This window comes from Bison bison, unplaced genomic scaffold, assembly GCF_000754665.1.
Source record: "Bison bison bison isolate TAMUID 2011002044 unplaced genomic scaffold, Bison_UMD1.0 scf7180017864040, whole genome shotgun sequence".
Classification (NCBI taxonomy): domain Eukaryota; kingdom Metazoa; phylum Chordata; class Mammalia; order Artiodactyla; family Bovidae; genus Bison; species Bison bison.
Genome location: NW_011494612.1, coordinates 4412661 through 4424982, shown reverse-complemented (window position 1 = coordinate 4424982; position 12322 = coordinate 4412661). Strand labels below are relative to the sequence as shown.

Genomic DNA, 12322 nt, shown 5'->3' with positions numbered 1-12322 from the left:
ATGTACTTTTGAAGATAGAATGACACGCCTTAGAAACTGTAGGGGGCTCAGAGCAAACATTAAAAGGCCCATAAATATTTATGTGGCAAGTTTCCATGGATTGCTTTCCCAAAGTAATCATAGTTGACACATTTGCGTACTGACACATACATACACACACATACACACACACACGTATACATACTCATGTTCCTTCCAAGCCAACCACTCCCAAAACAAAACCTAAGCTCGTACTGACTATTTCTGCACTAGGCAGTCTCTAACCCAGCAAGGGAGGGGATGTGAAGGGCTGGATAAGCTAGAGCCTTCTCTCTCTCATGGACTGCTGGTGCTGCCTATCAAACGCCCAGGCAAGTGACTCAGTCTTTCCCAGTCTCCATTTCTCCATCTGTAAAATGAAGGTATTCAAACAGATAAATGACACAGACTCTTTTCCAGCTCTAAATCTCTATGATTCTATAAGGAATCACACCAAAGTTCTTAGAGAATTACCATAAACCAATCTAGCTGATGGGCTTCCCTGGGGGTTCAGACAGTAAAGAATCCGCCTCCAATGCAGGAGATGGAAGTTCAATCCCTGGGTCAGGAAGATCCCCTGGAGAAGGGACTGGCTACCTACTCCAGTATTCTTGCCTGGAGAATTCCGTGGACAGAGAAGCCTGGCGGGCTACAGTCTATGGAGTCACAAAGAGTCGGACACAACTGAACGACTAACACTTTCACACTCACTTCATAGTCTATCAGACAAAACATCTCAATACTTGGTGGGGTTAGGGGAAGGTCTGTCAGAATAGATGTCAAACCAGTGCTTGATGACCTCTGCAGTACAGAGAAGAGAAGCCAGGGGCAAGGGGAAAAGAAAAAAATTTTATTAAGTTTAGTAGGGAAACAACACACTTACAAACAGGATCTGAGAACGGGATAAAAAGGAAAGAACTGACATAACAGATACCAAGCAGACAGAGGAGGCAAGCTTTGCCACCTACTTGGATGCCTAGGAGAAAAGATAGCAAGAAAGAAAAACTGGGCAAAAGGAGGTGTGTGCCTGACAATAAACTCAGTCTCCTGAAATTTACTCTCTCATTTCAAATGTGTTTCCAACAGAGGTATTCTCCAAGCAGCAAACTGCTAGCCCTTTTAAAAGAGGCCTCGATTTGGTGCCTTGTTCTCCACAACGATAAGAACTATCCCCCATGCCCACCCCACCCCCAGCCCCAGCCAAGAAAGAGTAAGATCCATGCTCAGAAAAAATGAAATTGCTATTTGAGAACAGCCACATCTGCCAATGATTAACTCCAGGATTTATTACCAATTAGGACGATAAATCTCTGCTTACTTTGGCTCCTGGAAAGTTGATTTCACAGGAAAATGGCAGGGAGGAGTGGTGGTGGCAGGGAGAGTCATTTGAGACAAGGAGGGAGAAATCCAAGCTTAAAAAGACACACTTCAAATTCAAAAGGAAGCAGAATACCTCGGGGACCAGAGCGAAAGCAGGCTTCACCTTGTGGTTCTAAGCAAACAGCCCAGCAGATGCCCGCAGGGTTAGCAAAGTCAGAGAGACTAGTGCCACCCAGAAGAGTGTGTTGGTACCTGGAAGGAGTTGCAAAACCGAGGGGACGGCAGTGGCCAGGTCACCAAATGGCCGAAGTTGGCAGTGGAGCACACGCATCAGGAGGTTTTTGGGGGGTTTTTTTGCCACATCACAAGGCTTGCAGTGGTATTTTATGAGTCCATTTTATCTCCTTTGTTAGTCTATATTAATATTACAGACTGAATTGTATCCCTCCCAAATTCATGCTGAAGCCCCAACCCCCAACATTGTTTTTTTCGCCAAGCTGTGCAGCTGGCGGGATCTTAGTTCCCCAACCAGGGATTGAACTGGGCCCAGGGCGATGAAATGGTAAATCCTGACTATTGGACTGCAAGGGAATTCCTGCCTCAGGAGCTTTAAGGTTCCTTATCTCAGGGGTTCTCAGCTTTGGCTGACCACTGGAATCACCTGTGAAGCTCTAAAAACACCTACACCTGAGTCACGATGAAGACCAATTAAATCAGAATCGCCAAGGGATGAGGTATCAGGATTGTGCAGGAACTCCCCAGGTGACCCGCTGGGTGCAGCCAGGGTTGAGAATCACCGCTTACGTCGTTCCCTCCTCATAGCAGCTCCCTGTATTGGTACAGTACTCTCGAGATTTCATACAAGAGAAAGCTGAGGCACAATGAGGCCCAGTAACTGGTCCAGGGTTACACAGTAATGCAGGCAGGATTTGTACTCAGACCTCACCTTCTTAACCATCATGCTCCTTGGCCTCCAATGCTATGCTTCTCAGCATTCCAGGCCCTGAGCCTCCATGGGCTTTTCTCAAACTATTTTCATATATTTTTTCCCTAAAAATTCTTACAGAAATGAGACATTAGCCCATATAATGCTACAGGTTAACTAGGAAGGCAGGCTTCTTTCCTTTGCTTGGAATGACATCAAAACAAGGAGGTTGCACCGAACATTTCATGCTCATTGGGAGTTCTCATTCATCCCTTCAACAAACATTATGTGGCAGTTTTCTACAGTCTATAAACTAGAGCCACCCTGTACAGATAATCACACAACAGATATCCTAAGGTCCTAACAGTGGCATGAGAGTCCACAGGCACTGAGTCCACAAACGAAAGTGGACAGCTGAGTGACAGTAAAGTATTATGACTCTGGTGAGTGAAAAGGGGCAAAGTAAATCATAGGCTCATACGTGCATGTTGCTACGTGGTAAAATGGGGCTTCCCAGGTGGCACTAGTGGTAAAGAACCCGTTTGCCAACGTAGGAGACAGAAGAGACGTGGGTTCGATCCCAGGCTGAGGAGATCACCCAGAGAAGGAAATGGCAATCTATCCCAGTATTCTTGCCTGGAGAATCCCATGGACAGAGGGACCTGGTGGGCTATATAGTCCATAGAGTTGCAAAGAGTCAGACACAACCAAACCAACTTAGCACCCACACATGTGGTGAAATAAAAGAATGAGCCCATAAGTGGAAATCTGGGATAGTAAAATGCTATGAGAAGGCTGGGAGTACACTGTGGGAGATCCGTAACTATTTAAACAAGAAAAGGCAAATTCCTGGCTGGCACCTACACGAGTATAGTGAGCTAGATGTCAACAGGGGAGTGGGGACTGAGGGGACCTCAAGTGCGCCATATCCTAACCAAAGAGATGGCCAGTTCTCACCTCCAGCCAGAAGTTTCCATGTAGGAATGTGGGTACAGCATTGTCAGTCCTTCGGTTCTAAGTATTGGTTGTTTAAAGATTTACCATTTTTAAATGGCATCTAAGTCAAATCTTTTCAAAACACTGTGCAGACCAAAGAAAACACATCCACCACCAGGTCTGCTCTCATCATTGAGAGTAAGCCCCCTACTTGACGCGTGGATCCCCAAACAACAGCTTATTCACCTGTGCTTCCTCCCACTCACCCCACCCCCCTGCAGGTATGCTCATTTATTTTGGGTACGGCATCTGGAATAGCACCCTGGAAATCAGCGCCCGAGAAGAAGCCCTGCACCAGAGCACCTACCAGCGCTACGACGTGGACGATCCCTTCTCAGTGGAGGAGGGCTTCTCCTATGCCACTGAGGGCGAGAGCCAGGAGAACTGGGGCGGGCCGGCCGAGGACAAAGGCTTCTATTACCAGCAGATGTCAGATACGCAGCCCAACACCCGGACGAGTAGCAAGGCGAAGAGCAAAAGCAAACACAAACAGAACTCAGAGGCCCTGATTGCAAACGATGAGTTAGATTACTCTCCAGAGTAGGAGCACACACACCAGAAATGTGCAGACATGGTGGTGATTTCTTTTCAGTAACTTCACCCGTGGGCTAGAAGGTGGAAACTTCTTTGGCTCTCATTTCAAAACTCCAGCCTTCCCCAAAGTCAGTCCCCAGTCATAGCCTGTCATTGGCCACCTCTGCTCTTCATGACCGTTCTGTGCAAGGGCTTCACCCGGGTCCCATAACTAGTCCCCTTGCAAAAACAAACAAAAAACTAAACTAAAAGCTATGAGAAATTCTATCAGGTGCAACCATCAGAGCTGATGGCAGTGTCTCCCAGGCCTTTGCTTTGCTGGTTGAATCTTTTTGCTTCTTACTAAGGCCCCAAGATGCAGGGAGTGAAACCCCTGGAGATGTGCCAAAGCAGGTGGGGTTGGGCAGAAGACAGCATTTCAACCACCTGAGATCTCAAGGGCAAAGCCCTGTTAGAACGCTAGGCTGAGAGCCACTCCTCGAGGCCACGTGGCACTTGGCACTTTCTCAGAAAGCAACATTTTGTTCTGAAATCTCACAAAAACAAATTCATGGTGATGCATACTTCTTTTTCCTTCGCCAAGGTTCTCACAGTCTCCAAACTAGAACTTTAGGATGCAGCAAAGGTCAGGAACTCTGAAACCATGATCCCAAAGATCTCAGACTCACTGTAAGACAGTCAGACCCAATAATAAGGTAAGAAGCACCATCAAAACTCTACTTAAATGCCCAGGAGGAAAAAAAAAAACCCTGAATAACCATCTCTTGCAGTGAAAGCCAGAAGGGCACTGGCAAAAATTAACTCTCTGTCATGTCATGCCTTCTCTTATACCAGACTCTAAGCTCCTGCTGACATGATGAAAGAAGGCAAAGTGGAGCATGATTTCATGGCACTAATATGCCTTGAAGAAGTAGGCTATTTGTTTTATGATCAGATAAAAAAGCTTTACAAGGAGAAGTGACCCAGCCACTGAGATCACATTGCAAACTCTATTTCAGATTTCTAAAATTATAAATTCTGAAGTTTTTTGAGATATGCAGCCACTTGATTGGTGGGTGCTAATCTGAAAACAAAAAATACTGAAGCATAGCTACTTAGGTAATCACATTCCATGAGATCACATTTCATTCTGAACCCTACTCCTCTGGAGTAGCTCACTTTCAGACATGGATTTTTCCTATTATTTCCCAAAGTAGTTTCACTAAAGCCCAGAGGAAAAAATTTACCTGATAAGGTCTAAACCCTGGAGAAGGGCAAGGCAACCTACTCCAGTATTCTGCCTGGAGAATCCTCATGAATAGGGAAGGCTAGTGGCTACAGTCCATGGGGTCACAAAGAGTCAGACATGACTGAAGCAACTTAAGAGGGACTCTTAAAGATTATTTTCTCAGAAACAAACTAGAAGAGGACATTTGCAACAAGAAAAAAACACATGGTCTGTGCATTCTAGTCTTGGGCTATAGGGATTCATACAGTACCTTGAGATGTGTACACATGTATGTGAAGGCACAATTTGGATCAAGCTAAAATCTTTGTGAGGATTTCCCGAAAGCAGGGCAAAATAGTAAATTCTTTGCTCTCTCTGTCTCCTTGATCTCGAGTTATGCCAAAAGTTTTCCAGAACATCAACTAATGTTTAAGTCTGTTCTTTCTTAAAGGTTGAGATTTGTGCCATCTTGGCATGGTTCAGGATTATAGACAGGATACAAAAGCACATTTTTATGTGAAACTAACAATGACCAAAAATGCACCAAATCCTAAACAATAGGAATAAAAAGAAATGTAACATCTGCCCTAGGAGGTTCACAGCCCAGGGAAAGGGCAGCACCGGAACCTGATAAATGTAGATAAAACAACCAAACATGGCAAGTCCTCTTGGTTGATGAACTGGGCTTTAAAAATAATAATATTTAAAAAAAGGCCAACTGAAACTAGTTTTTCTTTAATAAATTGGATATCCCACCCGAAGCCAATGTATGCCATTTAAATTCAAATAATTACTATTCTCCAGATCTTTTTTTTTTTCATTCCTCTATAGTAATTGTTCAGCACTCTGGTTTTCCTGAGGTCATTTTTTCATCTTAATGTAATGCTTGGCAATTCCATTTCTCTCTCCCCTAAGATTAACCATAAAGATACAGTGGCTGGTGTGTGAAATATATCTTTGGAGATTAAATTAGTACTTCTTGTGAAAACAAACTTTGGAACTGGTCTTGCTGCTGCTGCTGCGTCGCTTCAGTCGTGTCCGACTCTGTGCGACCCCATAGACGGCAGCCCACCAGGCTTCCCATCCCGGGGATTCTCCAGGCAAGAACACTGGAGTGGGTTGCCATTTCCTTCTCCAATGCATGAAAGGGAAAAGTGAAAGTGAAGTCGCTTACTCATGTCCGACTCTAGCGACCCCATGAACTGCAGCCCGCCAGGCTCCTCCATCCATGGGATTTTCCAGGCAAAAGTACTGGAGTGGGGTGCCATTGCCTTCTCCGGGAACTGGTCTTAGGACTGAACAAATCTGCCTAGTTTAAATATAATCTATTAGACTTGAGACATATCCAGACAGATGGGGTGGAACTGTATTTATTAAAAGTGTTCAAAGAGAAATATGAGAAATATGAATGCAAATAGCAAAATCTTAACATGCCTGAAAGAGCTTCCTTTTACTAATAAGGTGTAAGTATTATTGTAACAACTGTCTGCTGGTAGATGTGTGGAGTTTCTGTAGCATGAGAAGAGAGGACCCGTGCTTGGTAAACCCTGTTGGCACTGATTTCATAAAGACCCTCTCAAAATCACCCTCATTCCAGGAGTCATTTCTCTCAAATAGTATCTCTATATTTTTTTTAAGCTTTGCTCTCTTTATTGCTCTAAATTGGTTAGTCATTTCACCAGTGACCTCGGTTTTTTTTAAAAATTAGTCAATATGATAGAAAGTTTTTCAAGATAAATAGACATGTTTTTCTCTCATGGTTCCCAGCCTCTGTGAAATAGATTTCACAGTGCAGTTTTCAAATATCATTAATCACTAGAATGATATTAGCATCTCCTAATTCATTTTCTTAAGACTATATTTGTAGGACCACACTAAAAGTAAGATCACCCTATAATTACCTCAGACACTTAGCCCCTTGAACAACATCCTAGGAAGACCTATATGTTACTGAATCCTCTGTAGCAAGAGCTCTTTCGGTGAGATCTCATAATATGGATTTATGGCTTGGAGCTAATTATTTGGCTTTTTAAATGTATGCTACTTATTAGTACTCTCCTTCATTTCAAGAGGATTTCAAGTGGTTATTAAAATACATATAATACCAAAAAAAAAAGAAATGAGGAATGTGAGGCAAATAAAAATAGAAAAGAAAGGATAAGACAAAGCTAGAAGTGTATTTAGTGCACAAATGGAGAACCTTGATATGCATTGCTAAATTTGCCAATGAGGGAGCAACTTAAGAAATGATGAAATTGTTGATAATGACAGCAAGAAGTATTTCAGCATGATAAGACTAAATCTTTCCTCAGGAGGGCGAAGAATTGTAACAGCAGAGACCATTGACACCCACAGAAAAGCTTCAGGGCTAGATTTTACCAACTACATGTGCCTGGCTTATAGTGGATGTTCAATAAATACCTGATAATCTGATGGATGGGTAGATGAATGAAAGGAAAATGAAATACTTATTCAACAATATTTGTGGAGAGCATATTATGTGCTGTAGAGATTCAAATATGGAAAAGACCTTCCTCCAATGGAAAGATCAAAGAGAATGCAGCCCTTGTGCTGAGCCTTGTGGGATGGGCAAAATTTTGCCAGGTAGAAACGAAATCGATGCCTGCCAAGTGCAGGATCAGCATGAGTAAGGTATAGATTGTGGCTGATAACTATCTCTTGACTAATAACTTGTACTGTGTCTCCTTCAAGGGAAAGCAAGAAGCTAGTTTAACAAGAAGACATGATTTATATTTTGAACTGTAGGAAATAATGCTGAGAAGGCAGGTCAGGGCTCATGCACAGATAGACATGAATGTTGAACTGAGCTCGGCAGCTCTCCTTGGGTGGGGAGGCACTGAGAAAATGATGAAAGTATGAATCAGTGAAGGCTGGACTTTAAGAAACTGGAGCAGTGGCTTCCTCTGCCCAGGCAAGGAGCTAATAAATCACATACACACTCCAAGTTGATTTCACATATTAAAGGAGAAAAATATCCATTCTTAAAACAACATATGATACTTCCTTTGAAATCCTGTCTGATTTCATCATTAGCTGAGGAGAAGTTTGTTCATTTAACATGTAGACAGACAACACAGTTATTTCCAGCCACATTAAAATTTTCAGTAATACGTTTAAACAACAAAGCTAACAACATTTTATATCTATCTAACCTAAACGTTAAAACTGCAGCTCACGATTTTACTCAAACCTGAGTACAAAGCCACTTTGAACTAGTGAAAGGAAAAGAATGACAGAATTAGGTCAAGAATCCAGTTCTACTTCTTAGTAACAAACTAACAGCAATCAAATATCAACATAATGGTTATGATGAGCCTGTTTAATAAACAGGGGGAGAAAACTACTGAATTTAATGATCTTTCTTTCTCTAAAACCTATGGGTTGTTCAGGATATAAACCTAGTAATACTGGTTAAATAAAACACAAACTCCTTCAAAGAAATGTCTTCTCCCATTCTGAAAAGAGTTGATGAACCTGAACTCCTTTACACCCCACTTGTTGGAAATCAACTTTACAAGGGGCTAGAACTCTTCACGGCAACATAAAGAGAAACTCCAAGAGTCTGAGAATCAGCCTAAAAGACTAGAGGAAATTGCTGTCCACTTTTTCACCAGGTTTTAGCAGGGCTGAGATGTCAGTGAAAGCCAACTGAGGGTCAGCCACAGGTTTACTGATTTTGCGTCTCCGATTAGACTGCCTTGTTGGGTGGAGATGTCAGAAATCGGAAGACGTGTCTGAAGCCACAGCTGGGGGTCAACTCACCGAGTCCAGGAGGCAATCAGCAGTCCACTCTTGGACTAAAGCCCTCGGGTTAGTCAGCACTCCGAAGCTGGCCTTAGTATCTTATGCTAGTGGAGAGAACGGAGCCAAGGAAACACACCCTCCAAATGCGCCACGTGGAATTTGCACTCCATTTTCTCGCTGTTACAGAATATAACTTGTTCAGGAGCGTTTTTCTATCCCAAATTTTCGCGGAGCCTCGGTTTCTCCCATATGCATGCACCTCCCAGACTCTAAGGACCCCTTTGTCTACAGAGGCCTCTAGAGTCCCTCGGAAAGATGGGCGCCAACCTGTACGCAGCAATGCTGCCGCAGTGAAAGAGCCAGAAATGTGTAAATGAACAACGCGCGCGCAGGACAGCGTCCCAGCCAGCAGGCCTCAGCCGCGACCGGAAATCCGGATGCTGTTTTCCCAAGGCATTTTTATTTCTCAGCTGGAATGATGATGGATAGCAAGAAACCCCTATCGTGTACGATAGTCCTGTATCTACTTTCATTGTCTCAAAGATTTTAGAGGAGAGACTGTTGTAACTTTCTTCCCGCTCAGGAGCAAGTTCGTTCCTAAAAAGCTTTCCTATTTTTGCTTGGTTTGAGTAACTCACGCATCCTTTTGAAATACCTAGGCACTTGCCTTTTGCCAAAACTCCTTCTCTAGGAAAACCTTCTCTTCTTTAAGGCCATCGAAAGTGAACATATGTTCTGTAGTATCAACTAAAATAGTGTTAGACGTCATTAAACAGTATACTGCCTGAATGGAGTTAATAAAATGCACAACAGCTTTGGGCTTGAAATCTTCTGAAACCAGGCAACTATAATTCCATATTCTATAAGAACATGTAGTGCATTTTGATACAATAAGGAAAGAAAATGGCTTGGTATTAGAACTAGGAAACAGGGGCAGCCTGTGGATTTTTTCATATAGACTCTGTGATTTTCCCCCCATTTTTCTGACATTGGCATTGGTGACATTGGCTAATGGGAACTGTGGGTCATGTGAGTCCCCCAGAAAGTGCAGACTATGAAGGACTGAGTTCATTCTGGTACTGGGATGAGGACGCTGTTCCTTGTACATCTCCTACTGATTGGTCTTTGCAGTTGCAGATACTTTGCTTCACTCACTCATGCTCACAAAAGCTAGAATCTACCCTGGAAATCATAAACCTCTACTTTCCAAAGCAAAAGCACGGTTAATGCTATGATGGTGTATAAATACCTCATCTGTCTGGGCTAATAGAAGGGGCTGCAGGTCTTTTAAAGAGCAGCTACAGTCCTCATTCCATGTTGGCACACCATCTATCCAGGACTCACATTCTAGCTTTTCTCACTGTGGAAAAGAAATGTTACTGTTTAATTCATATCCAAAGTTATAAATACAGCTTGTAAATTTTACTAACATGTTTCATTTTTGTTTGATCCTTAAGAAGTACAACTTGCTTTCTGCAGATGGTAACTTCTGGTGGTGTTCTCTGCTTTTTTTTTTTCCTGGTATGAACTTCTGTGTTTGTTAAAGTTTGTTCGTTTTGTGGTTTCTAATTCCCATTGGTGCACTGTACAATGGGGTGTGTAGTGTTATGAAGAAAGAAATAATATCCAGATATGTTATGAAGTGTGTTTTATTTTCAAATGACTGTGATGTTGACAATATATTGATTTATCAAGATACTAAGGGAAAAATTCTAAATTTACCAAAATGTGTATATTTTAATAAATGGATAAAGCTTTATTGTGTGCCTTTAAATTTTAAAATGGGCTTATAAAGAAAGTCAGAAACAAAAGTGTCTTACTATAAAATATCCATAGTAATGTAAAGCTCTTATACAGGAAGCGACCAAAAGAAAAAAAAGAAAAGGAGCTTCCCCATATTTTGTTAACCTCAACCAATATCTGAAGTCTGCTACTTTCTTTCCATATTAAAATGGAGATGAATAAGTGAATCTTGCCTTAAATGTTTCAATTGTCCTTTGTAGAAAAGTGAGATAAATGAGCTCATTTTTTGGAACTAATTGCATTATTGTGGAAAATTCATTTTCAGAATAAAAAAACTTTTAAAAATTACAGGTAATCGACTATTAAAATTTAAATTTGAAGAAAGTCAGTGCCATCCTACCTTTTAAAATTCACTTTACTTCAGTAAAGAAACTGAAAGTTCCACTTTAGCAGACTTGGGAGAACATGAAGTGACTCCATCTCCCTCTCACCATTTTCCTCCAACAAGATACAGGGCTTTACCCAGGACCCTGCTCACTAGGCTGCCTTGTGAGTTACCGCTTTCCCAGCTCCAATTTCCAGGCACAGCCACACATCCCTCCACCCTTAGAACATTAGAGTTATTGCCCACGTTCATTTTATGGCCTAATTGCAAGAACATTACCTGCCAATAGTCTCAAACCCAATTAATGATGATAGCATTCATTTATTTTACTTTTTGATGGCATAGATAGTGACATCTGCAGAAAAGATAGAGAGGAGCATCAGGGTCACATATTGTCCACACCACATGAGATGTGAAGAACCTGCCTTGTCTTTATTACCTACAACTCCTTAATCTCCCTTGCAAAGGTCTACCCCACTGGGTAGCAGGGAAGAGAAAAACAAACTTTAAATATATTAATTTATGGAATCACATTTGCCTTCCAGTTTGGTCTCTTTTTAGATGATCTAGTCTCTTTGTAATAAATTCTCCATCTTCTGGATTTCCTCCCTTCTCCCTTGCTTCTGTCCAAAATGGCATCTGGGAACAGAGCCGATGAGATCTCATAAGAGAGGGGAGTTCAGGTGTAGATGAGTACTAGGGTGCTCTGAATCACTAATGGATGCTCCTGCAGAATGACTCCCTGGGTAGCTCCCTGGACAGATGACCACTGAAGAACATGTGGGTCTCATGATGACACTCACTTCCAAAGTTCATAGGCCTGGCAGTTAACTCTGGAAAAGTTCCTGAACATTGACGCCTCTTCAGCTGGACTCCAGACCTTTGCTGGTCTGCTGAGGCCTCAGCACTTCTGGATTAGAATTCACTGCATCCCACCACGGGATGGGCCTGAGAACCAGGAGCTGGGGCACTAGCTGGGGCTCGAGTAGCAGCCACGCCTGTCACTAACGATACACTATCGTTTCTGGCCTCTGCTCACAGAGGCATATAGCCGATGGTGTGCGACAGCCTGCTCATGAGAATGATTAACTTTCCATGACTTTGGTGACTCAGTTGCAGAAACAATCATTATTAACACTTAACTTCTACAAACTTACAATTAGTTATATTGAAAGTAAAGGTGATAAATACTCAAACTGTTTTATTACATGTAACTGTGATCTGTGCTCTTGAGGTTATTTACAACTGTTACGTCTGTATGGAGGAAATACTATGTAATGATGAGCTATTACACATTTCTTCCCAGCTCTGTGTTCAGTGAATTCACACTAATAGCCTGAAATCAGCCACGGTGAGCGTTATTTACGCCATGCAAATTGGCACAAGCTGCAAGATCAGGGTTGGTTTTTTTTTTTCCTTTCCCAGAGAG

General features: G+C 42.3%; 1 protein-coding gene across 1 annotated transcript in view; it reads left to right on the top strand.

The window, feature by feature from the left end:
• Positions 1–4528, top strand: part of SLC7A14 (solute carrier family 7, member 14) — a 110631-nt gene extending 106103 nt beyond the window's left edge. The window contains exon 8 of the mRNA XM_010835237.1: positions 3481–4528. Coding sequence (XP_010833539.1) covers positions 3481–3803 — 323 coding nt within the window. The 3' untranslated portion in view covers positions 3804–4528. The remainder of the gene's footprint in view (positions 1–3480) is intronic.
• Positions 4529–12322: the final 7794 nt, after the last annotated feature.